General features: G+C 43.3%; 1 protein-coding gene across 1 annotated transcript; it reads left to right on the top strand.

The window, feature by feature from the left end:
- Positions 1–27,556, top strand: LOC149438569 (extracellular calcium-sensing receptor-like). The gene is made up of 6 exons (XM_089659653.1): positions 1–239; positions 6,530–6,821; positions 10,547–11,389; positions 16,110–16,337; positions 22,570–22,693; positions 26,649–27,556. The coding sequence occupies exons 1-6, from the start codon at positions 25–27 to the stop codon at positions 27,554–27,556; spliced, it is 2,610 nt and encodes an 869-aa protein (XP_089515779.1). The 5' UTR covers positions 1–24.

Below are 27,556 nucleotides of genomic sequence, written 5' to 3'. Positions count from 1 at the left end.
TTCTAGTTCAGAACGATCGCATGAATGGCCATCACAAGGAGACTGCTGCAAGTCTTCCTCCTTCTCTCATGGCTGGATGAAGGTCAGTCTAGTCCCAGCTGCAGTGTCCAGGGTTGGCCAATGGATACTTTCACACAGGTTGGGAATATTCTGATTGGGGCAGTTTTTGTAATTCACTCCGGATTCATCTTCCAACTACCAACCTTCCAGGAGGAGCCAACGCCAGTTTCTTGTACAGGGTAAGCTCTGGAGGCAGCTCTCTGAAGGCCAAAGTGATGTTCATGGAGTTGTTTTCTGCTTGTGGTCATTTAATGTAGAATGTATGACATGGTTATTAGGTTATCTGGTATCTGAGCTTATGATTATCAAGAGTAGTGATGAGCCTAACTTACCTGGGTTCAATTTAAACATTATTTAATGAACTTCAGATGCCACAAGTTCAGATGCTGAAACCCATAGAAATCAACAGAAGCTTAATCTCTCAAATTAAAAAACAATATATATTTTTGGTCTAATAGACAAGGGGGGTATCAAAAACAGCATGGGTTTGGGCACTGCACTGAGGAACCTGTACCAATGCAAACAAATTTTTTAAAAATTCCAATTGGCTTGGAGCAGTGATTTTTTTAAAGCCTAACTCAATGTTCCATTTATGAAGCTGGTCCAAACTATTTCCTTCAGTAACACATGTGCCTGCAGTCAGCGTTGTATAAATTGTATATAGCATCAGTTACACACAGTAAACAGTGCCGTGTCTGGCGGTGGTATGGAGACTTCTCATCCTATTCCCAGATGAAAAATGAGTTGTGGCTGAGCACTGGTCAGCCATTCATAGCAAATAGCAAGCTTTGTATTTTTATGAATTAACACAAAGCTTTCTCTGGTTGGAGGTGGAGACCATAATATCATCTGCTCACCTCTCTACCTAAGCTAATTGGAGCAAGCCTTCTATTCATTCATAATATGTAAGGCTTCCTGTGAATGGCTGAGCAGAGCCCAGGCCAGATTAATTTAGATGGGTCACTGTCCCGCTGCCAGAACATAGCCCTGTATACTGTATGCAGCTGATGCAGCACACAGACTCCCTCCAAAGAAAAATTATGTAGAGACTCCCCCCAAAACACATACAGTGGGGCAATAAAGTATTTAGTCAGCCACCAATTGTGCAAGTTCTCCCACTTAAAAAGATGAGAGAGGCCTGTAATTGGCATCATAGGTAGACCTCAACTATGAGAGACAAAATGAGAAAAAATATCACATTGGCTGATTTGGAAAGAATGTATTTGCAAATTATGGTGGAAAATAGGTATTTGGTCACCTACAAACAAGCAAGATTTCTGGCTCTCACAGACCTGTACTTTCTTCTTTAAGAGGCTCCTCTGTCCTGCACTCATTACCTGTATCAATGGCACTTGTTTGAACTTGTTATCAGTATAAAAGACACCTGTCCACAACCTCAAACAGTCACACTCCAGACTCCACTATGGTGAAGATCAAAGAGCTGTCCAAGGACACCAGAAACAAAATTGTAGACCTGCACCAGGCTGGGAAGACTGAATCTGCAATAGTCAAGCAGCTTGGTGTGAACAAATCAACTGTGGGAGCAATAATTAGAAAATGGAAGACATACAAGACCACTGATAATCTCCCTCGATCTGGGGCTCCACGCAAGATCTCACCCCGTGGGGTCAAAATGATGACAAGAACGGTGAGCAAAAATCCCAGGATCACACTGGGGGGACCTAGTGAATGACCTGCAGAGAGCTGGGACCAATGTAACAAAGGCTACTATCAGTAACACACTACGCCGCCAGGGACTCAGATCCTGCAGTGCCAGACGTGTCCCCCTGCTTAAGCCAGTACATGTCCGGGCCCATCTGAAGTTTGCTAGAGAGTATTTGGATGATCCAGAAGAGGATTGGGAGAATGTCATATGGTCAGATGAAACCAAAATAGAACTGTTTGGTAGAAACACAACTCGTCGTGTTTGGAGGAGAGAGAAGGCTGAGTTGCATCCAAAGAACATCATACCTACTGTGAAGCATGGGGGTGGCAACATCATGCTTTGGGGCTGTTTCTCCACAAAGGGACCAGGATGACTGATCCATGTACAGGACAGAATGAATGGGGCCATGTATCGTGAGATTTTGAGTGCAAACCTCCTTCCATCAGCAAGGGCATTGAAGATGAAACGTGGCTGGGTCTTCAAACATGACAATGATCCCAAACATACTGCTCGGGCAATGAAGGAGTGGCTTCGTAAGAAGCATTTCAAGGTCCTGGAGTGGCCTAGCCAGTCTCCAGATCTCAACCCCATAGAAAACCTTTGGAGGGAGTTGAAAGTCCGTGTTGCCCAGCGACAGCCCCAAAACATCACTGCTCTAGAGGAGATCTGCATGGAGGAATGGGCCAACATACCAGCAACAGTGTGTGCCAACCTTGTGAAGACTTACAGGAAACGTTTGACCTCTGTCATTGCCAACAAAGGATATATAACAAAGTATTGACATGAACTTTTGTTATTGACCAAATACTTATTTTCCACCATAATTTGCAAATAAATTCTTTCCAAATCAGCCAATGTGATTGTCTGGATTTTTTTTCTCATTTTGTCTCTCATAGTTGAGGTCTACCTATGATGCCAATTACAGGCCTCTCTCATCTTTTTAAGTGGGACAACTTGCACAATTGGTGGCTGACTAAATACTTTTTTGCCCCACTGTACCAGACCCTTTGTGGTTTATTTACTAAAGCTGGAGAGTGCAAAATCAGACTCACTTCTGCATAGCAACCAATCAGCTTCCAGGTTTCATTGCCAAAGCTTCATTGAACAAGCTGAGGTTAGAAGCTGATTGGTTTCTATGCAGAAAGGAGTCTGATTTTGGACTCTCCAGCTTTAGTAAATAAACCCCTTTGAGTCTGGTATGAATTTTAAGGAGGTACCTCATGCACACACAAATACAAATGCATGAGGTCCCCCTTAAAATCCATACTAGACCCTTTGGTATCTTGATAATCAGACGCTAGGGCAACACAGGGCCTTGAAACATTTAGTAAAGAGGGCACTCTTTACTTCTGGAGGAAAAGAAATGTAATCTCCAAACATGGAAAGGTTTCTTCACAGTGAGAGCTATGAAAATGTGGAATAGACTCCCTCAAGAGTTGGTTCTGGTCAACTCAGTGGATTGCTTCAAAAAAGTCCTGGATTCTTTCTTAGATACACAGAATATAACTGGATACTAACATTTATAGGTAAAGTTGATCCAGGGAATATCCAGGGGATCAGGAAGGAATTTTTTCCCAGCAGGAGCAAATTGGATCATGGTTTGCTGGGTTTTTTGTCTTCCTCTGGATCAACTGTGGGTGTCGGATTATAACTTTTTTTTTTCCTATGGTTGAACTGGATGGACTTTTGTCTTTTTTCAGCCAGACTAACTATGTAACTATGTAAAGGCTTAGAACTCCTTGTGTACAAAGACTTTTTAAATGATCAAAGGTGGAAAGTATCTACTGTATGTGGGAAAATATTAATTGTGAGTATAAAAAGACTACCCTGAAGCCACTGAAAGAGACAAATTTCTGCTCCAGCAATTTTCTTTCTCATCCTATGAAAAATCAGGAGACAGACTGAGAGAAGAATAGAACTGTATAACTGGTGGCTCTCAATACTGTAGGTTCTGAGCAGGGGCGGACTGACCATTTGGAAACTCGGGCACTGCCCGAGGGCCCGGGGTCAGTAGGGGGTCCCATGAGATGCCCCTGGTACCTTTTTCATAGGCTTTTTTGAGTTTGGGCAAGGACACAGGGGCCCTGTGATCCCCTATTGCCCGGGGGCCCCATGAGTTGTCAGTCCGCCCCTAGTTCTGAGATAATAAGGTGAACCTCAACAAGTTCACCTGTTTGGTTTAGGATGTCCTTCTACTTCTTCTCTTACCACTTGTAAAATATTTTTGTAAGTACATAATTAGATGATGTACTTATATTAGTTCTTATCACAGTTCTTAATACGGCTTTACAATACTGTATTTTTACTAAATTCTGTAATAGGAGTGAAAAGCTTGGAACACAATATCTGATGTCGAGAAAACTAGGACCGTAGGTTCTCAAATAATATAATGGGAGGTGACCCTCAACAGGTTCATCTGTTTGGTTTAGGATGTCTTTCTACTTCCTCTCTTACTGCTTGTAAAACATTTTTGTAAGTACATATTCAAAAACAGGAGACAGATGGAGAGAAGACTAGGACTGTATGATTGGTGGCTCTCAATACCGTTGGTTCCCAGATGATGGGAGGTGAACCTCAACAGGTTCATATATTTGGTTTAGGACGTCCTTCTACTGCCTCTTCTACTGCTTGTAAAATATTTTTTGTTTGTACATGTAGCACTACCCCCTTAGAAGATTTGAGATCCCCTATAGTCCTGCTTAGCTAGGCATCACACAGCTTCCATTCAGACTTGTATCAGGAGACAGAAAACCAGTCCTTGAGCTTTGTTTTGAAGTTTTATTAGGGATGTAGAACTTGGATGGGGTAAAGGGTGTATGGCATGCTCAAGGGAATGATAACTGAAAGCAAACTTCCTGAACTATATACCAGCCTTACAGTCAGAACTTCTCTTCTAGGAGAGCTCTCCATCCTCTCCTGGTGTACGACCCCAGACCCCAGATAAATCCTGTTCTGCATCTAGCTGTCTGGAGGAATCCCTGGGCAAGGTAGTCCAAAGTTGCTGTAACAGTCCTGAGTACAGAGCTAATCAGGTTCCCCAACCAAATGCTCTCTCCCCTTTCTGGCCCAGGGGTTGTAGAAGTACCCACTGAGTCCTGCTCCTTTGCTGCTGTTGGGTAGGTGGCTGCTACCAGGTCTATCAACAGGGCCGCTCCTTCCCTGTCGCCAGGAGGTACTCCCTCAGGGGGCCAGTGAAGTCCACAGCTTATTTCCTTTCAAGGTCCCTCTGCCTGGAGGTGAGCTCCTTCCAGCCTGGGCTCTCTCCCAGCCCCCTGCATCTCATCCTCACTTCTCTATCAACCCTCCTTCCATGTTTCTCTATAAGCATTTAGATTTGTGTGCATGATTGGTGTGCATCCCTACGGCCTCATGTGGTACATTTATTCCCAAACAATGTAAAATTTGAGCAAATAATTAATCATATACAAACATATATTTATTATAATTAAGGGGCACCCCCCTCCCCCACCACTGCATGTTACATAAGGGAATTGTGTATTTTTTTTATAATGTTTTGTGTATTTTTTAAGCCTCATTAAAAGACCTGCACCCCACTACATTTTGTTTAACAATTTATTTTGCGCTGATACATGTACAGCTCCCCTAAAATTCATTGGATTGGCAAATCTCCCCTCAAAATGAACCCAGGCTATGTTTAATGAATATGTTGGGAAACCAATAGTTGTGTGCGGTGTCATGTAATCTAGAGTCCAGGGAAAACATGCCAAACTGTTCCCCCAAGTTGTATGAGAATTATGTGTCAGCAAAAATCCCCTCCTCCCCCAAAAATGGAGCACTAATCTGTATGCTTCCCTCCTAAGCATAAATCCCCCCTCTTTCCTGTACAAATCCCCCCTTGCAGCACAAATCATTGCCTACACCATCCCTGCATCCATGAGATTTATAGGGTGTGCTTACCCTCCTCCCACCCACATTCTTTGCAGGTAGGGGATGGGGGCAGGTAAGCAAGCCCTGTGCAGTCCTAATCTTACAGTCCTGATCCAGGAGCATTGCAGTAGCAGGAGGGAGAAGCTTTAGTAGAGAGAGAGCACAGCCCACACCTCCTCTCCAGATTTAGCTTGTTTCTTTCAAAGGTAAGCTGACAGAAGTAGTGCTGCCACTGTCACTAATCCTTTCCGTTGGTAGCGGCAGCAACTCCCCATATGGAAGAAAACTATATTTGAAATATATTTTTTAAATATTCTTCCCAAATATATTGACGTATATTTGAAATGCTACAATTTTGGCCGTATTCAATATATTTTCAAAATATATTTCAATAAATAATATAACAATATATTTTTAAAAATATATATTTTTATATATATTCTTCAGATATTTTTTTTTACATATAAAAACCTCATTTTAACATATATTTTTACATATATTTCTAAATGCATTCCAAAAATGTAGATTTGTATTTTTAAAGACATACAGTATATTTGAAATGTATTTTTAAAAATATTTTTCATATATTTTGTAATAAATACGCATTTCAACATACAGTATATATATATATACTGTATATTATACATATTTATATAAATATATTTTGAAATATATTGAATATGGCCAAAATTGTAGCATTTCAAATATATGGCAATACATTTGGGAAGAATATTTTTAAAATATATTTCAGATATATTTTTCTTCCATGTGGGTCTCATTGCAGTGCCTCCTCACATCACATGATACCACAGCGCCCAAGGCAGCCGCCCCCCCCCCCCCCTTGTCCTGGCCCTGGTTGTGTGTAACATAGTTTATACAAATCCTGATCTCTTGATGTTCTCTCATCTTGTGTAGGTTCCATATTCGTTACTATCGGGATGTTCTGGGACTCATGTTTGCACTAGATGAAGTTAACAATACTCCAGACCTCCTGCCTAACATCACTCTTGGCTTCAGCCTCCTAGATTCCTGTATGTCCGAGCTCCGGGCTGTGGGAGGAGTTCTGTCCCTGCTTTCAGGACTTGGAAACCCCTTTCCAGGATACGACTGTCACTCGCCTTCAGTCATGGTCGGGATTGTAGGTGAACATTTTTCTGCCTTATCTCTTCCCATTGCCCAAATGTTGGGTGCTCTACATTACCCACAGGTATCTAAAAGTTAAAGTTCTTTAGATATGTATACTCACTAAGCAATTTATTCGGAACACCAATAATATTTAGGGCCTCTTTACAGTCTAATGTATTTTTGGGTTTTTTCAGCTGCACTTTCAGGCTGCAATTCTTCAATTCTATTATATCACAAAGGTCTTCTATAGGATTCCGAGTTTGTAACCGGCCCACCATCTGTGTGCCTCAGCAGATGTTGAGATCACCATACCAGGCTACATTTTTCCAGACTTCATCTGTCCAGTGCTGGCTATCCTGTGCTTACTGTAGCTCCAGGCTTCTGTCTGTCTGCCTTCAGCCTACAACAGTGAAGTCCGGCATGGTCTTTTGCTGTTGTTGTTCATCCACCTCAAATTTCATGAGTTGGGTATTCTGCTCAGTACAATTGCAAAAAGTGGTTATGTGAGCATTCACCAGTGTGCTGTGATCAGAGTAGGCATTGGCCTATGGGCAGGGGCGGACTGACAACTCATGGGGCCCCCGGGCAATAGGGGATCATGGGGCCCCTGTGTCCTTGCCCAAACTCAAAAAAGCCTATGAAAAAGGTACCAGGGGCATCTCATGGGGCCCCTACTGACCCCGGGCCTTCAGGCAGTGCCCGAGTTTCCAAATAGTCAGTCCGCCCCTGCCTATGGGCTGTTTAAGGGCCCCATGAATGAATCAAAATAATATTGATTTGATCTTGAAAGAAAATAACAATTAAGCTTTCCTAAATTATTTACAAAAGATAGAAATAAAATGAATCAACTCAAAGAAATGAAAACCTTACAATAAAGATTCTATAGCAGGGGTGTAAAACTGGAAGTCCCATCATGCCTCTGCCTTTTGAAAGTCATGCTTGTGTGGCGCTACCCTTGTGAGAGACACTGTGTTGTGGGTACCCTTATGCTTCTTTCTGCACAGCCAGGCAACAGGAATTTCTCACACAGACTTGCATCCAAAAGACAGTGGCCAGTCCGGTTTTGATGTTTTATTAAGGCAAAACAACTTGGATAAGGAAATAGGAATTATGGGATGCCCAGCTGGCTTGAATAAATGGAATGGGGACACTTTCTTTCTATGTACAGTACAAAGGCAGATCCTGGACTGTTCTTTTCTTGAGAGCTGTCAGTTGTAGTGGATCAGCAGCAACAGTCCCTTATGGGCAAGGAAATAGCAGCTAACTTCTCTTGACTACATGCAGGGACAGGGGCGGACTGAACTCATGGGGCCCCCGGGCAATAGGGGATCATGGGGCCCCTGTGCCCTTGCCCAAACTCAAAAAAGCCTATGAAAAAGGCACCAGAGGCATCTCATGGGGCCCCCTACTGACCCTGGGCCATCGGGCAGTGCCCGAGTTTCCAAATGGTCAGTCCGCCCCTGTGCAGGGATGTCTCTTCTCCTCCTGTAGAGCTGCTCCCAGCTCCATGTCTGCAAACACCACCAGCCCTCTTGGCTTCTCAGAAGATCTCCCATGGCAAGAGCAAACGATTTCCTTAGAAAGCTTGCTGCGGGTGTCAGTCTTCCCCCTTGTGAATGTCAGAGAGTGCTGCTGTACTCATTCTATCCTTATTACTCCTGACCTAGAGGACCCCTCCTAGGCACCAATAGTCTCCCCCGGGCAATAGGGGATCATGGGGCCCCTGTGTCCTTGCCCAAACTCAAAAAAGCCTATGAAAAAGGTACCAAGGGCATCTCATGGGGCCCCCTACTGACCCCAGGCCCATAGGCAGTGCCCGAGTTTCCAAATGGTCAGTCCGCCCCTGGACTCATGATTAATCATTGAACATCTCCTATAACTCCTCATGGAAATCTATACTGTAGGTATCATCTGCCAATAGACTTTAACAACAAGCTCTGTATGTGGCTTAACCTGTAATTGATTTACAGGCCTACCTCGGTTTACGAATTTAATGTGTTCTGCGGGACTTTTTGTATTGCAAAAAATTTGTAAACCAAAACGCTATTTCCCATAGAAATGCACTTAAAACCAATTAATCCATTCCGGAGGTAAAAAAAAAGCAAAAAAAAATGTATCTGTTCAAAACTCTTTAGAAAGTGCACTTTAAAGGCATAGTAATGTACAGGGCCATGATTAAACAAAAATTTGTAAATGCATTGAAAACCAATTAATCCGTTCTGCAGGTCAGAAAAAAGTAAAAAAAAGTCTTATCTGTTCAAAACTCTTTATAAAGTGCACTTTGAAGGCATAAATACTGTACAGGGACATGATTAAAAAAAAGTGTAAATGCATTGAAAACCAATTAATCCATTCCAGAGGTCAGACAAAGTAAAAAAAAGTCTTTTATCTGTTCAAAACCCTTTTAAAGTGCACTTTAAAGGCATACATACTGTACAGGGACATAATTAAAAAAAAAATTGTAAATTCATTGAAAACTAATTAATCCGTTCCGGGGGTCATAAAAAAGTAAAAAAAAAAGTCTTTTATCTTTTAAAAACTCTTTATAAAGTGCACTTTAAAGGCATAGCAATGTACAGGGACATGATTAAAAAAAAAATTTGCAAATGCATTGAAAACCAACTAATCCGTTCCGGAGGGCAGAAAAAAGTGAAAAAAATGTTATCTGTTCAAAACTCTTTAAAAAGTGCACTTTAAAGGCATACATACTGTACAGGGACATGATTAAAAAAAATTGTAAATGCATTGAAGATCAATTAAGCCGTTCCAGAGGTCAGAAAAAGTAAAAAAAAGTCTTTTATCTGTTCAAAACTCTTTATAAAGTGCACTTTAAAGGCAAAAGTAAAAAAAAAATGTATCTGCTCAAAGCTCGTTATAAAGTGCATTTTTAAGGCATAAATACTGTACAGGGACATGATTAAAAAAAAATTGTAAATGCATTGAAAACCAATTAAGCCATTCCAGAGGTCAGAAAAAGTAAAAAAAAGTCTTTTATCTGTTCAAAACTCTTTATAAAGTGCACTTTAAAGGCATAGTATTGTACAGGGACATGATTAAAAAAAAATTGTAAATGCATTGAAGACCAATTAAGCGTGTTCCAGAGGTCAGAAAAAGTAAAAAAAAGTCTTTTATCTGTTCAAAACTCTTTATAAAGTGCACTTTAAAGGCAAAAGTAGAAAAAAAATGTATCTGCTCAAAGCTCGTTATAAAGTGCATTTTTAAGGCATAAATACTGTACAGGGACATGATTAAAAATTAATTTGTAAATGCACTGAAAACCAAATAATTTGTTTGTATTTTGTAAAAAATTATTTAACTGAGACATTATTTTTAATGGATTCTTATTCGTAAACTGAAAATTATGTTACCCGAGGTGTTAGTAAACCAAGGTATACTGTACTTTCAGAACAGGGATGGTGACTGGATCCTTGGTGCAGCGATAATCATACTGTACATTTCATAAATATATAGCACATAATGGGGGTTGATTTACTAAAACTGGAGAGTGCAAAATCTGATGCAGCTCTGCAAAGAAACCAATCAGCTTCCAGGTTTTATTGCCAAGGCTTCATTAAACAAGCTGAAGTTAGAAGCTGACCGGCTACAACGCACAGTTGCATCAGATTCTGAGTGCTCCAGTTTTAGTAAGGTGTCAAATGTTAAACGTCTGAATGTAAAATGACTTTACAACAATTTCCAAGACGAAAATTAAAATTGGAAGTCGTTTAAAGAGATGGTCATTTGATACAGTTATCCTCATATTTACATCAATCCTAAGTAATGATATGTATATGATTCCCTTTACAGATTAGTCATGGGGCAACCCTGTCAGCTCTGAGCAATAAAAAAAAATTTCCATCCTTTTTCCGCACCATGCCCAGCAACCTCTTTCAGAACATTGCTATCATTCAGCTGGTTAGCCGGTTTGGTTGGACTTGGGTTGGAATGTTGGTGGTGGACAATGATGTTGGGCAGCAGGGTGCCCAGATTATACGAGCTGGGATAGAGAGAAATGGAGGCTGTGTTGCTTTTCTGGAGAAAATCCATCTGAGTTATTCGGCCCAGCAGATCAGAAGAGTGGTGAATGTCATTAAAGGAAGTTCCATCAATGTGATTGTTCTCCACAGCCAGGAGGTTCACGTGAAGGCCCTTCTAGATGCCATGTATGATGATGGAGTCACTGGGAAAATTTTTATCTCTTCAGCTTCCTTCATAATCACCCCTGGACTTTTCTCTAAGAAGGCTTGGAAGGTTCTAAATGGGACAATTGGACTCGTTCCCAGTGCTGCCCCTTTGCCAGGGTTTGAGGAGGTCCTCCTACACCTTCACCCAAATGCCAGCACAACATACCCATTTATTAGGCTGTTCTGGGAGAAGGCTTTCAGCTGTCACTGGCCTGTTAGAGATGCAGATATTGAGAGGTCAAATGCAAGTATTATAAAGGAAGACGTGATCTGCACTGGTGAGGAAAGGCTCAAAAGTGATATTGCTCAATTATTTGAGACAAATGATCTCAGCTTGACTTATCATGCTTACCTGGCAGTATATGCCTACGCCCATGCTCTGCATTCACTGCTTGGCTGTCCAACTGTATCCAAGGGTTATTTCAATGGAACGTGCGCAAATATTAATGATGCTCAACCCAGGAAGGTGCGTGCCAAATGATGTATTAAATTGAAATACCTAGCCTGTGATTTGTATTCATCAGCTTGTATATAGAAAGAGCAAAATTGGTTAAATAACAAAAGTCTAAACTTAATTTTAGCATTATACAGTCTTGGAAAGAAGCCACCCCGGCTGTGCTGTGATTAGTCACAGCACAAGCGAATCAGAGGGTCCTATCCAATGACTGGTGTCCAGGACCCACTGATCGGTGAAGCTGATGACAGGACAGAGTTCTGTGATTGTAAACAACACAGAGCTCTGTCCTGACAGTGGGATGTGCTGGTTTTTGACTCCCTGCAAAGCAGGGAATTAAAAAAGGCATATGCTTTAGTAAAATTAGCACACAGTTGCTCCAATAATTTTCCCTAGATGTTAACCTAGATGTTAGCACAGTGTCAGTGCATATTATTAGCACTGACCACTGAAATAGTGTCACTGGAGATGTCAGTGGCAGTTAGTCAGTTTCCACAGAATAAGAGGTGGAAACAAGCGCTTAGACTGTTGTATGAGCAACTAGCATAGGTACAACCTAAAAACCTTCTCAAAGATATCATATAAAAAATGCAGCGCTAAGCGAAATAAATTGTTGACTAGTATACATAAACATAGTCCTTAAAACATGATAGATATAAATAAAGTCCAGTAATGTAACAGCAATAAGTGCATATAGGGATCAATAATCAATATTGATGCATCCCACGTTGTGATAGTGGACATCCAAACATAAGTGAGGTATCAGTGGTTCCCGTGCTCATAGATGTGTATATAATATGCACTAACCACGTCCCTTTGATAACATGCTCGTTCGCACGAAACGCGTTAAGGTGGAGCCTAGCCAGTGACGTCACGCCGTCTAAGCCACGTGGAGGCCGGTGGCCATCTTTGAATCTGTTTCACCTACTGAATGTGAGTGCTTATCTGCTTTCAAAATTATCAATAAAGAATCACAAATTACTACACTATCAGAGTTTCTACTGGGGCTCGGTGTATTACGAGCCCCCTCTCTTAAGGTGGATCCGCATAATCCAAGGTACATACTATTTGGGTGATTCCATGATTGCTATCAGAGAGCCTATTATATTTGGGTGATGACCCCCTGCTGGATGGATAAGGCACTACAGATGGTAAAGATGTAATACTGATTACCTGCCGAGCTGTTCGTTTGCCAGATGATCTTCAAGTCTTGCTCTTCCCAGTTCCAGAGTACCAGGAGTGGTCTGATTACTCAAACTCACAGATTTGTGCGCTATCTGGTTAGTGCATATTATATATACACACCTATGAGCACGGGAACCACTGATACCTCACTTATGTTTGGATGTCCACTATCACAACGTGGGATGCATCAATATCGATTATTGATCCCTATATGCACTTATTGCTGTTACATTACTGGGCTTTATTTATATCTATCATGTTTTAAGGACTATGTTTATGTATACTAGTCAACAGTCAGTTTCCACAGAGTGTCAGATTGACTGCCGTGCTATCACAGTACCGCTACAAGTCGCTGATCGCCGCCATTACTAGTATCAAAATAAATAAAAATTCCAGTATATATCCCATCGTTTGTATAACTTTCACCCAAACCAATCAATATGCACTTATTGGGGATTTTATTTTTACCAAAGACATGTAGCAGAATACATTTTGCCAAAAATGTATGAAGAAATTATATTTTTTTTAACTTTTTTTTTTTTGGATATGTTTTATAGCAGAAAGTAGAAAATATTGGTTTTCTTTTCACAATTCTGGGTCTTTTTTCAAGTATATTGCAAAAAAAAAAAAAAAAACCCAGTGGTGATCAAATACCACCAAAAGAAAGCTATTTTTGTATGAAAAAAAAAGATAAACATTTTGTTTGTGTGCAGCATTTCATGAGTGCACAATAGCCAGTTAAAATAGCACAGTGCTGAGCTGCAAAATGGCCCAGTCATGAAGGGGGTAAAACCGTTCGGAGCTCAAGTGGTTAACCTGTGTTAATACGGACTTAATATCTGTTTTTGCTCAATAGAAACCATAGTATTTTGTGTTGCAAATGTGTGCAACAGAGACTGTCGCAGACTCCGTCTTGCTAAGGGTATCCATTTCTCCCTTATCCTTCCCCTATTCCTCCCTCTCACTAAGAGGAGACATTTGGCCAGTGTGCGTGTGTGTGTGTGTGTGTGTACAGTTTATGGGTCACTGGCCGGCCAAGGCATCTCTAGCTAGGTGCCGAGCTGTCTGTGGAAGCTGTATCCTTTCTCACCTAGGCAAAGATAAGGCCAGCTTTCCCAAGAGAGTTGGAGTCTCATTGACCAAGGTACCTGTGTAATTTCACACCTCGTAAAAAGATAACAGAGCCTTCCCAAGAGTTGAAAGGGAAGCTGAGCTAATAACCTAGCTCAGCGTAGGTGACAGAATTAGATGAACACTTCTCAAATCAATTTTTCCCCTATGTCTCATATCTTAGAATATGAAAGACTTATATAAAAACCGGACACCTCATCAGATGGCCAACACACACACAATGTCAGGGACCATCACGGGCGTAGGTGTCTGCCAAGACGTGTAGGTGGCAGGGCACTAGGACCCAGGCTCACCCATCGTCTTGACAGTACTAGGCAGGCACTAGGACCTAGGCTGCGCCTGTCAGGTGCAGGGCAGGCTATTTAAGCCAGCTCTGCACAAACACTTGTTGCCGAATGGTCTTTGTATGCTGTTACCTGTGTTGTGAGTATCTTTATCTGGATTGTTTGACCTTGCTGCCTTCTCCTGTTCTGACCCTTGGCCTGCCTGACTCTGCTCCTGGATGTTCCCCTTTAAATCTGATCTTTTGGTATTGACCCTGCGTGTGACCCGACTATCCTTTGCCTACCGTTTTGTACCTCACCGACCCGCTAGTTACCGACCCGGCCTGTATGACTCTGATTTAGCTCATCCATCCATCCCGCAGGGATCACTAGGATCCCTCACATCAGACTCTTAGCCCCCTGGAGCTCCTGTCAGACTCCTCTACCCCTGTTGGAGATACCTAGCAGCTGCGACCTGGTACCGCAGCGCTCCAAGTCCATCCCCACCATTAGGGGCCCTGGTGAACAAGTGCTCCAGTGCTTAGACTCCACACTCTGGGGAGGCTCTGCCAGGGGATTGATAGAGGTGCTGTCAGGCGGTCCCTTACACACACTGGCCAAATGTCTCCTTTCAGTGAGATGGAGGGGTATGGGAAGGATAAGGGAGAAATGGATCCCCTTAGCAAGATGGAGTCTGCGTCAGTCTCTGTTGCACACGTTTGCGACATCTTGATGATAGTAAAGGATGACTGTGGGGTTTATTTGCTAAAGCTGGAGAGTCCAAAATCAGGTGCACGTCCGTCTAGAAGCCAATCAGCTTTCAGGTTTTATTGCCAGAGCCTAACTGAACAAGCTGAGGTTAGAAGTGGCTACCATGCACAGGTGCACCAGATTCTGAGTGGCCCAGCTTTAGTAAATCACCGACTGTGTGTGGAAAGGGGTAGGAAGTATATCATGGCAATTAAGGCCCTTGGGCAACTTGACTAAGACAGCTTGGAAATCAAGGCAAGGTTCAAGCCAGCTTTTTGAACATGTTGCGCTCAGCTATGAGCAACTTTCTTAGAGTAGATGTCTACTAGTTGTGCATCTAAGGAGGACACACTCTGCTTCTTAATACATTGGCTCTCTATCTATTTTGCCAGCAACACCAAAAGTAATTGCTCAATGCCCAGCAGTCCACTGAAGACTCCCATTTATTATTGGTTCTACTAAAGTGGCAAATATGAAGACAAGGATCCATTTATTTCCCTATGTAATTACAATGACTAGCAACATCCTTTCTAATGACCAAACAAAGACATCAGAAGTGGCAGTGTAGATAATTACTGTTGCTGGTCTCTATAAGCTCACACTGTACTACAGACCTTTCAGACAGATAACAACAGTATAACAATATAGTTCCCTGATGCTGTAATGACATATTGCTTCAATGCACCACTCATGAGCCATAAAAGCTTTGGTAACATACAAAACTATTTCCTCCTCCAACATGGTAACATTCTGCAAAAGGAAAAAACCCTTTCTTAGTTCCTTATCCCTCCTAGTGCAATTCTTACCCCCTGCTGCACCTCCCCCCCCCCCAATTCCCCTTTCCAGCACAAGTCCCCTCCTCCCCAATCTCCTGACAGCCCCCCCCCGCCCCCCTGCCAGCTCACGTGATACCACGGTGCCCATGGCAGCCACACCTCCTGCCAACCCATTGCCCTGGCCTTGGCTTCTCTCAAAGGCAGGATGTAAATTAGCACTGGTCAATGCTGGTGCACATTAATATAGACAGTTTTGGGGTTTTATGGAAAGGGCTGGAGACAAAAAAAATCTCTCCAATGAAAATCATTGGAAATTTGGAAGGAATTTGTGCAACACAACAATGGCCTCATAAAACTGAGTTCTTTAAATAGTTTTAGATTTTGCAGTAGTTCTCCACTATCATTGATCTTTTTATTTTTAAAATTAATTAAAATTAATAGTAAAAAAAATTCCACTCTTTGGCGGAGTAGATGTTTTAGTATGATTATATATCATACTACATCCAGACTGACACCACCTATAATAATATGTGGAATAATAAATCCAGACTGATACCGTGTATAACTCTTCTTAAATGTGAATACAAAGCTCAAGCTCCTAATATTTGGTGTTCCAAAATACATCAGGTGCTCCGTTACCTCAAGAAAACCAATTTCAACACAAAGTCCGGGGAGGTGATGAAGTTTAATTCTGAGGGGGACCTCCCAGCATCCTATGACATCATTAACATCCAGGTCATCAATGGCAGCTTCAACCTGGTGAAAGTCGGGAGGATTGATCCTGAGGCCAATCCTCCAAGAGAGAAGATAAGTCTGAACATTAGTGCCATCCTGTGGAATGATTACTTCTTACAGGTAATTATGTAATGTGCGGTACATGCTGAATTTTAGATCTCTTGTTTTCTTTATTTTTTAAATGTTGAGGGATCCATTAAAGTGTAACTAAAGGCACATTATTTTATTTTGGATAGAATAAAGGAGGGTTATAATCCCTACCATTTTTTTGCCATCTGTGTCCCACTGGGGAGATTTCCCATTCATGTCTTGCCCAATAGCCAAAACAAGAAGTGAAAAGAAATCCCTCCAAAATAAGGGAATCCTGGGGTGTCACCAGCATCACCAGAACTAGTGTCTCAATTGGAAGATTTCCCTTCTATTAATGTTCTGATGTCAACCCAAGATGTTACTTTTGATGACAATGGTTAATCGCATAAATACAGTAGAGAGGGTGACTCTTCCTAACGGGAGCACAGACAGCAATAATAACTGACACGTGTTCTAATCCATCCCCACGCTATCCAAAACTAAAAAAAAACTTTTGCCTTTAGTTGATGCGACAGACCCAACCAGCACAGGGGCTTTTGGAGGGGACTGCAGGCTAGCCATTTGCCTACTGACCATGCCCCTGACATCTGTGGGGGCTCTATTTTTTGGTGTGTGCCTGGGAGGAACCTTTGGGATAGTTTACTTCAGCTTCCAGTCCATTTCTCCCGAAAACAAACAGACTCTGTTGTATTTGTTTCATGTGGGCACTGCCCCTATATTTGGAGTGTATAAAAAACCTGTGTTTTCTGTTAAAAAAGACTTCCAGTTTGGCATCTAAGCTAGCCTCGTCTAGTCTTGGGTGCAATATCCGGCTATAATACCTTGGTACTGTGTCCCAGTAGAGAGGATACGATTCTCTGATGGAATCACCCAATTGGGGTGACAGGCGTTCCATAACATTTGGTGGCAATCAGTGGTATGCTTCCTATAGTCTGAAACATCTAAACCCCAACCGGGACTCAACGTTGGGTGATATTAAAGAAGTGTTCCAGGAGCCGGTCGCCATCGAAACAAAGTTTTGTCCTTCACATTTGGTGGCAAGCAGTGGGATGCTTCCTACAGCCTGGGACATCCAAACCACTACTGAGACTCAGGAGATATTTAAGAAGTGTTCCAGGAGGCGGTCACCACAGAAGAGGAGTTCCAGTGCCAAATAAAATATTGCCCAATATAGAGAGTCTAGTTCTGTCCAGGACATTCTGGAATTAAGAGAAGCTCTGGATGGAGGCTCTCCAAGTGGATTAAGACTATTATGGAAATATTCTTCCTACATTCCTGGATAGGTAGTGGCTGCAGTTGAACTTGTGTATACCATCCCACGGAGAGCAACCTCAGGAGGGATGGATTATGGAGCTGTATAGGCTGGTCCACACAGAAATGGTGCTGGAAGATGGGTATATGGCACTGCAACAGTGTGCTACTCAGAGCCATCTTTAAGGCAGGGCAAAAGGGGCAGCTGTCCTAGACCCAGTCATTTTTGTAGGGCCCAAAGCATCTGCCCATATTTGCCGATTGTCCCGGTTTAAATATCCTTGTCCCTTGAAATCTTCCTCCTGAGCTGTGTCCCGATATCTCACTGTGAAATGCTGTCACTTATACTGCCCAACTCTGCCCTATTGCAATGTACAGATGACCCAGATCATGTCAGCATTCACATGTAAACAACTTGCATTGATATGTAAATAGTGTGGCATGCACAAGCAAAAAGAGGTGGCATTCATATGTAAACAGAGATGGCATTCATATGTATGCTCATTACCCCCTGAGGTTCCAGCCACAATCACCTCTGCTGAATGCTGCCCACTAGGGAGGTAAACAGTGTGAAAGTCCTGCCTGCCACTGTGGTCATTGAGCCTACCATCAGCCTGTTCTGCAAAGGTAAGCAGAGTGGTGCAGGTTGGATGAGCAGAGATAGGCAGAGAAGGAATTAGTTTGGGGTGCACAGGTGAGCTTGGAGGGGATGTACAGACATAAGGAAGGTAGGTGCATAGATGAGCAAAGCAGGCATGTAGAGCAAAAGCGGGGGGTTGGAGTGGAGAGGTTGGGGGAGGTTTGCGGTACAGAAGTTATCAATCAGTGACCCTTAGCAACCAATCAGTGAGCCGTAATGATGTGCTGTAATCTCTAGCAACCAATTGGTGAGCTTAATGATGTTCTATAACCTTTAGCAACCAATAAATAAATGGTAACGATGTACAATAACCTATAGCAACCAATCAGTGAGCAGTAATGATGTGCAGTAACCTCTAGCAAACAATCAGAGAGTCATAGTGTATGCTGTAACCTCTAGTAACCGGTCAGTGAGCATTAATGATAAGCTGTAACCTCTAGCAACCTGTCGAAATTGCTGCCTAGTGTGCTGACGTAAATTAATTTTGAATCTACCTGCTATTGTTTGTCTCAGAGCAGGTGGAGAGCGAAATTGCATGGGGGGGTCAAGAAAATGTTTGCCCAGGGTTCAATCAATATTAAAGATGGCCCTGATGCTACCCAAGTGTGCCCTTGGCTGAGGAGCAGTGATCTTATAGAAGGCTATGACTTCAGTGGCCCGGGATTGATATTTCAGATGCTTCAGGAAGATCCATATTTCAGTAGTGCAGCGGAGTGGAGACGGGAGGACATTCCAGTTAGGGTGTTGGAACTTCCCAGTGAGCTTGGATTGAGCCCTGACTTGAACTTTATAGGAGCTGGAACAAGCATATAAAATACTGTTAGATGAAGTTCAACAGTATTCCCCCCACCCATGGATGTTATGGATTATGAGTCAGCCCAAAGCACTGGCACTAGGCTCAAGTCCCGCTAGTGTGTTCCTTGGATTTTCAGCAATTCCATAGACTGGGGATTTAATAGACTTTTCTGCTAAGGAGAAACAACCCAGTGAGCTTCAAGCAGAATAGTTGACATCAGGGCAGAGCACCACTGACCTCTGCCCAGCACCATCAGCATTTCCAGAGCTCCAGGAGGCCATGGCGGGCAGCCCTGTACAACAGCAGCAGGCCGATACAGTGGAACTCCTAACCCCAGCTGAAGCACTGGCAACGGGGCAGAGTACACCCAGTCCCTGCTCACACACAGTCCCAGCAGAAGAGCTGGCAACAGGACAGAGGGTCCAGGACTTCTGCCCCACACCCACAGCAGTTCCGGGGGCCCCAGTCATCTGAGGAATCTTCTGACAGATCGATATCAACCTTCTGTTTAGATAGATGATCTGCCGTGGGGTGAGAAGGTTTTGTCAGAGGAAGGGTTTGGTAGTGCTTCGTCATCTGCTTCTTCCTGAGGAAGCTACATTGGTTGCTGCAACAGAAAAGCTGCTACTAATTCTGCCAGCGAATCATTGACAACTTTTTAAAGTAGGTCCACCACCTACTGGCCTTCTGAAACCCTTTTTTGCGGCATAGTCCCTGAGACAGTCTTTGCAGGCTAATGTATCGGGCAAAGAGGTGGCCCTGCATGCCCATCATTTCTGTGGCCTGAGACTTGGGGAGAGTGATGGCAGCTGTCTCTTTGCAGATGAATGCTCTCCATTTGAATTATATTTTTATCTAGAGGATCAATCTTGGCTTGAGCTGCCTTCATTGGATTCTTCATGGCGCCTGGATGTCCTCTTGGACCTCTTCTGGCGTACAGGGCTGAAATACTTACCAGGCCGAAGTTCCTTACCATAAAAGCAGAGGAGGGTCTAGTTTGGACGGCAAATGGCCCATCTCGAGCGAAGGACCAAAGGAGCAGCTACAAGAAAGATAGAGTTAAAATTGCTCTTCAAAAAAGAGATGCGAAAGATGGGAGAAAGGAGAAAAAAAAGTGACCACAGGTACATGCCTTGGTACTTCCAGGAGCTCTCAGGCACAGTCAATCTTTCCCAAGACAGCAGGAGGCCATTTTAAGAGCTCTGGACTATAAATAGTGGAGAGGGTTGGAGAAAAGTGGATATAATCCATGCCTCCGGAAGAAAATTGCAGTAAGGGCAAAAAGGGTACACAAGTGCCTGCATGGAGTGTGTTCCGGATGCTTTAGAGACATTGAACAGGTAAGATGGACACAACTAGAAAGAGGTATAGCAGACTTTCAACAAGTGCGGAAAAAAAGAGAATAGAGCTTGAGAAAGAAGTCACAAGAAATAGAAAGGAAAAAAAGGTACAGAAAAAGAAAAAAAAAAGGAAAAGGAAAGGCATAGCTGCTCCTTCTGCCCCAGGCTCCAGAGAATGACATGTACATTTTAGCAGGCATGGTGTTCCAGGTTAGGAAACATCTGCTGTCCCAAAAGACCCCCAAAATGCACTCCCAATCTTTTTAGATCATTTAGGTGTTCTTGAATAGGGACTGCAGCGGGGAGAGGCTGAACCTGGATGGAAGCTGCTCATGGCAGAGGTAAGGACGTTCAACCTCCATTCACTAATCATGAGGTATGAGGAAAAAATGGAGAATGTTGGGGGGTACCTTTAGTCTTCTTTTATAATATTCACTGGTCCAGAGGGAGGAGCTCAAGGAGGAGCTTATCAGAGGTATGCTGCCATGGAGACACCAGGAAAATGTTTTGCCTTTAGTTGTACTTGAAATACAATGAGAAAAGGAGGAGGAATACTACAAAGTAGATTTTCCCAGTAGTCCTAACCTAGGATGAGATTGCTCCTCCATATATACAGCACAGTTCAGAATGTTGTCAAATAGAAAAAAAGTCTGAAAGAAGAAAACTAATGCAGCCATCACATTTATGGACTGCTAAGTTATACACCTGAACTCTAGGCAAACATAGTTCAAATATTTTGTTCAAATAATTTAAATTTCTGTCTATTACTCCCCCAAGATAAACAGAGTTCTGACAGGCAGTAATGATGGGATCACGCCTATTTCAGCTGCAGTTATGAATTATAGCCTGGTCACCATCTCGCCCCAAGCCTGTGATTGGACTCAGTTTATCCCTCCTCTGTAGGTAGCACTGTGAAACTGACCCCTGTACAGAAGGAATGGTGCAGTTTATCCCCCCTCTGTAGCTGGCATTGTTTAACTGAGCCCTCTACAGAAGGAATGGTGCAGTTTATCCCCACTCTGTAGATGGAACTGTTTAATTGAGCCCTATACAGAAGTAATAGTGTAGTTTATCCTCCCCCTCTATAGGTGGCACTGTTTAACTGACCCAGCAGGAATGGTGCAGTTTATCCTTCCCCTCTGTAGGTGGCACTGTTTAACTGACCCCTGTACAAAAAGAGTGGTGCAGTTTACCCCTCCCCCTCTGTAGGTGGCACTGTTTAACTGAGCCCTGTACAGCAGGAATGGTGCAGTTTATCCTCCCCCTCTGTAAGTGGCACTGATTAACTGACCCCTGTACAGCAGGAATGGTGCAGTTTATCCCTCCTCTGTAGATGGCACTGATTAACTGACTCCTGTACAGAAGGAATGGTGTAGTTTATCCCCCCCCTCTGTAGGTGGTACTGTTTAACTGACCCCTGTACAGAAGGAATGGTGTAGTTTATCCTCCCCCTCTGTAGGTGGCACTGTTTACCTGACCCAGCAGGAATGGTGCAGCTTATCCCCCCTTTGTAGGTGGCACTGTTTAACTGACCACTGTACAGAGGGAATGGGGGTTAAGGGGGGCTTTGTTCCTTTAAACTCTCTGCAAGTGTCATCAGGGGAGCAGCTGTCCATTTGGACACTGCAAGACTGGTTGACTTCTGTGGCCATCTTTAGTGAGGGCACTGCTAATAAATAGCACTGCCCAACTGCAACTGACACACATTTGTGAAGTGTGAAGTGGATAGAGTAGAGACAAGATCCGTGCTGGTTAGGGAAAGTGTATTTAGCGCTAGGGAGACGTTCCTGTCGAGGAGAGACAAAGCAAGGATACCACCTCGTGCTCCGCTATCTGGCTACTCTAGAAAGTTGGGACAAGGTTATTTTTTCAGTCTACTAAGCTTGCCTACACCACTTCTTTGCCACCTTCTTCTCTTGGGTGCTATTCCAGTAATCTTTTTTTAAAGTGTCATCTCAAGTGCTGGGACTATTAAAGTACTGCCCATGTTGCAGAGAAGTGTTGTACCTGAGTTGCCTGGGCTGTCAAGACTCCGATACCATATTGTTTGGGACTATTAAGTAAACACCTTGCTGCCGTTTTCCATGTATTATTTGTTACTTTGAATTAACCAAATAATAACTGTGCCACTTTCCCTGGTCTCTATACACCTTTACTCCATCTTGGGTACCAATCGACTGGCCAGAGACTAAAGTAGAATTGATGTAGTGGCTGATGATTTTGTCTTCTTGGCAGGTGCCGATCTCCATCTGCAGCAATAGCTGTCGACCCGGGTACAGGAAAGCTCCCCTTGAAGGAAGACCCATCTGCTGCTATGACTGTATCCTCTGCTCTGAGGGAGAGATTACCAATTACACAGGTATCATATGGGGGAGCTGCTGTTTCTTTTAATTTAGGTGGGTGCTTTGAATATCTTTCAATAGACCTCTGGGGGGGCTTTGCCAGAGCTGATCAAGGTAAGTTCCACACAAAGCTAACAGTGGTTAGTCAACTGGACAAGTGTTGAGGACAGGGTGGATTGAAAACTCATGGGGCCCCTGGGCAATATGGGATCATGGGGCCCCTGTGTCCTTGCCCAAACTCAAAAAAGCCTATGTAAAAGGTACCAGGGGCATCTCATGGGGCCCCCTGCTGACCCTGGGCCCTCGGGCAGTGCCCGAGTTTCCAAATGGTCAGTCCGCCCCTGGTTGAGGAATATTCACCACTCAACCGAGTGGAAAATTTGTGAAATATCCTCAACAATACAAAGCAAGTCCAGCTGAAGGTGAGCAACTGTTACTACCTATACCATGACTTGGATAAATGAAAGCCTTCACGGATATGTTCCATACATTGATAAAGGGATTCCCTAAAAAAAAAGACTTAGAGGAGTTCATCTATTAAAGTTTAGCGCTACCCCACTTGATAATGCTTGTCCCAAGTGGTTACCTTGACCTTGCAAGTCTCCCAACACCCCTGACACTCTTGGTTCAGACCAGGGGAGGACTGACCATTTGGAAACTCGGGCACTGCCCGAGGGCCCAGGGTCAGTAGGGGGCCTCATGAGATGCCCCTGGTACCTTTTTCATAGGCTTTTTTGAGTTTGGGCAAGGACACAGGGGCCCCATGATCCCCTATTGCCCTCCCCTATTGCCCGAGGGCCGCATGAGTTGTCAGTCCGCCCCTGAAGTCCATGGTTAACAGCTACAAGTTCATAAGGTTCTCAGGCTTGGAACCCCCTCCAGGAACACTGATTAGGCTCCTTTCACCCCCCCCCCAAAGGGAGTGATTTCACCAGCAGAGTAACTATCTACATATTGGCAGCAGGGCCAGATCTATCTCGTCTTATGTGGGTGTACAGTAAAAATGTCAGGGGGCAGAGGATGGGAGGTCAGCAGGGTAGTGTACAGGGGGTCAGTAGGGCAGAGAATAGGATCAGCAGTTTGTAGGCCAGTGTACCAGGGCTATTAGTTTTTAGGACAGGATACAGGGCCCCATGATCCCCTATTGCCCGGGGGCCCCATGAGTTGTCAGTCCGCCCCTGGTTCAGACATATTTCATTGGTATAGGATAATAATGCAATAGACACAATCCTTTAGTAACACCTCTATATTAGTCTTGTTCAAAAGAGTAGGCCACAAGAATAATGGGTTTAGGATATACAATGCTAGTTAACCCAGATAGAACACTGGTCATATAGGGATAATTTATTATTATCATATTATTATACAGTATTTATATAGCGCTAAAAGGTTTGGCTCAGCACTGTACATTATAGTGGGGGACAGTACATGAGACAATACAGTAACAAAACAAAACACGAGGGGTTCAAGGGCAACGTTTAGCGAATTACACAGTCCTGAGTAATAAGCTTCAACAATTAAACTGCAACACCAGCAGTAAGAGGGGGAAGAAACGGCTTGTTAACTTATCAGCTCCCTCTAGGTCACCGATGCTGCAATGCTGGATGCAGAGAATTATGTAACTATATACTCCATCATAAATAGATATAAGTATCCTAATTTGAATAACAATGGCCTTAGAAGAGAGGAATTCCCTTTAACTAGAAACTGCAACTTGAGTGCTGTGATGTTTATAGTTCCTGATATAGTGGTGTCCGTTGTCTTCTGCTAGCAATGGTGGGGCCCATAAGCAGTAGTGAATACTGTTAATTCAGTGAAGTTAAACAGATTGACTAAGGTACTGCTCACAACAAAGATCTCCTGATACTGAGGTGTAAAGGTATCTGCATGCAGTGTCTCTACAGTGATGAAAGAGAGAGGTTAGGCATCCACCTGCTCACTAAATCCTATGGATAGCATGATCTCCTAGGAATGAAAGGTCTTGCCCAGGCTCTTGGCTGTTTGCAGGGAAGTGCAGGGTTACCATCTAATGGCCTGTCAGAGCATCAAGCAGGGTTGTCTGTGTGAAGACCAGAGAGTGATAGAAGATGATGTGATAACGGTGTGGCGATCGGTGTCACTGCTGTGCTGAAATGATGTGCAGAGTCCCACAGCAGTAGGCCAACAATCCGTCTCTGGCGGACAAAGGCAGTCCCTCTGTGTTCAGCTCTAATTCCTGCACCAAAAGAGCAGACCACTCCCTTGCTGTAGAATAAATCTGCTCTCCCAGCATACTTCTGGTTCTCCAGCTCTTTGGTAGTTGTAGTTCAATCAGCACTCACAAATGTATTGGCTATAGGACTACAGGTCCCAAGATTCTCTGTTTAGGAGAACCAATCTGATCATGGATTGTCTTTGTACCAGCTCTTCTGTTGCTGCTGGTAGCCATGTCATTCACTGCATCCCACCAGCTCTATGTTTCTGACATCTAGGAAAACTCTGCATTTCCATTCACATAATATATTCTGCCAATAAAAAAGACATGCGGAGCCAGGGGCGGACTGACCATTTGGAATCTCGGGCACTGCCCGTGGGCCCGGGGTAAGTAGGGGGCCCCATGAGATGTCCCTGATACCTTTTTCATAGGATTTTTTGAGTTTGGGCAAGGACACAGGGGTCCCATGATCCCCTATTGCCCGGGGGCTCAATGAGTTGTCAGCCCACCCCTGATTATAGCTGATATGAAATCTCAGAACGTCAAGTCAAAGTGAGTTCTAAATATGCTATTTAGCTATACAAAATCTAACCATAGACATCAGCGAGCTATGAACATCTGACCTGAAAAGAAGGATCTTGGAAGGAAAGGGCAAAAAACATGGGTGGAGGACCTCTCATGACCTGTGGAATGGGAAGCTTGAAAATAGGGACAGTAAGGGGGAGGAAAAAACAGAACAAAATAACAGGGTCACATGACCTCAAATGGGTGGTTTCAGGGAAGAGGGGTAAAGCCGACAGCACTGATCAGTGGAGAAGATTCCCCCAAAACCCTTGAATGTGTAAATGGGGAATCAGGTCAGTTTTTATATTTTCCACCCATTTGTTAAACAAAAAAAACTGATTCAGATATGGGCTGCCTTTGCTTCAGGTAGGGCAGAGGAGAGTCATTTTCAGCTTGACCATTGTCTCAGGAACTTCCTGCCGACCCATAGTTGGGATGATGGGAACAGTCAAGTTTGTTTCTGATTGCTGTTGCTGAAGGGCTTTGAAGGAGTTTATATGTGTAAAGTGGGTGTGGGACCTAATTAAGATAAGGTGCTCCTTTGTGTCATCTGGATATTGTTGGTGTTAGGGAATCAGGGTAGAGAGAAGATTCTGCAGAAGGCCCTGAGGTAGTGTGGTGTGGCTGGGGGCATATCAGGTAACAAGGTGGAGCTGCAGATGCAATTCTGTTGGTGACGTTTTCCTATTTCACCCTTAAGGACTGTCAACCCACAGCTTTATTATGGATTTATATTTGTTGATTATGTGCTTTCAGTTATTGGAACCTAATTTTGTTAATAAAGTGGTCCATATGGCCAATAGGATCAAGTTTGGTGTTGGATACATTTGTTTGTGGGATTATAAAATTTAAGAGGCGGAGGGTTTGGCAAGAGAAAACAAAGTTGGGTGTTGACTCCCCCTGAATTTCCCAAGTCAAGAACTTCTGTGATTGAATGACAATGTAGGAGGGGACACTTGTAGAACATTCTTGTGTCTGCAGCCACAGAAATGTTAGATTGTCACAGCTAATCAGGAGATTGTCACCTGACATTACCTTGTGCGGGGAGAACAGCACAAATGTGTATCTAGTAAATATAGATGTCTTATCAATGCCAAAAGCTAAAGACATATTTTTCATTACAAATAGCTGACCATAGTTTTTCTTTAGCTTTATTGACTGAAGACCACATCCATTTACATATATTAATAATGAATTTCCACATTATTGTTTAGATGCTGATGCATGCACCAGATGCCCCTCTGATCAGTGGTCTAATGAGGAAAGAAACAGATGCATCCCAAAGGTGATAGAGTTCCTCTCATACAATGAACCACTGGGAATTGTGTTAGTGATAACGGTTGTTATGTTGTCAGTTCTCACACTCTGCATCCTAATCATCTTTATTAAATATCAGGATACACCCATCATCAAAGCCACCAATAGGGAGCTGAGCTATATCCTTCTGGTGTCTCTCATTTTCTGCTTCCTCTGCTGCCTGGTGTTCATTGGTCAACCATCCAATTTCAGTTGTCTCCTGAGACAAACCTTCTTCAGTGTGGCCTTCTCCATCAGCATCTCCTCAGTCCTGGCCAAGACTATCATGGTGATCCTTGCCTTTAAAGCCACCAGACTGAATAGTCCCTTGAGGAAATGGCTGGGTCCCACCATCCCTCGTAGTGTTGTAGGACTTTGCTTAGTTTTGCAGACAAGCATTTGTTCTTTATGGCTTCACAGGTCTCCTCCTTTTCTAACACTTAACACTCAACACCATAAGATAACATTTGAATGTAATGAAGGACAGAAGGAATTTTTCTACTTGACGCTGGGGTTCATGGGCTTTCTGGCTATGGTAAGTTTTCTAGTGGCCTTCCTAGCAAGAAACCTTCCAGGAAGCTTCAACGAGACCAAACTGATCACCTTCAGCATGCTGGTCTTCTGCTGTGTCTGGATCTCCTTCATCCCGGCCTACCTGAGCACCAGTGGCAAATACACTGTGGCTGTTCAAATATTTGCTATCTTAGCTTCTAGTGCTGGACTGCTAAGCTGTATATTCTTACCAAAATGTTATATTATCCTGCTGAGACCAGAGAGGAACAATCGAGAGTTCTTATCAGGCAATAAAAAGAGGAGAACATTTTGA

This window comes from Staurois parvus, unplaced genomic scaffold (genome assembly GCF_062004578.1).
Source record: "Staurois parvus isolate SC_StPar_1 unplaced genomic scaffold, SC_StPar_1.0 ptg001181l, whole genome shotgun sequence".
Taxonomy (NCBI): domain Eukaryota; kingdom Metazoa; phylum Chordata; class Amphibia; order Anura; family Ranidae; genus Staurois; species Staurois parvus.
Note: the sequence above shows the minus strand (reverse complement) of the source record. Positions and strands in the feature narration are given on the sequence as shown.

Coding starts and splice junctions, on each gene's coding strand:
- LOC149438569 (XM_089659653.1), top strand. CDS start 25: ATGGCCATCACAAGGAGACTGCTGCAAGTCTTCCTCCTTCTCTCATGG. Junction 240..6,529: donor ACGCCAGTTTCTTGTACAGG/GTAAGCTCTGGA, acceptor CATCTTGTGTAG/GTTCCATATTCGTTACTATC. Junction 6,822..10,546: donor GTGCTCTACATTACCCACAG/GTATCTAAAAGT, acceptor TTCCCTTTACAG/ATTAGTCATGGGGCAACCCT.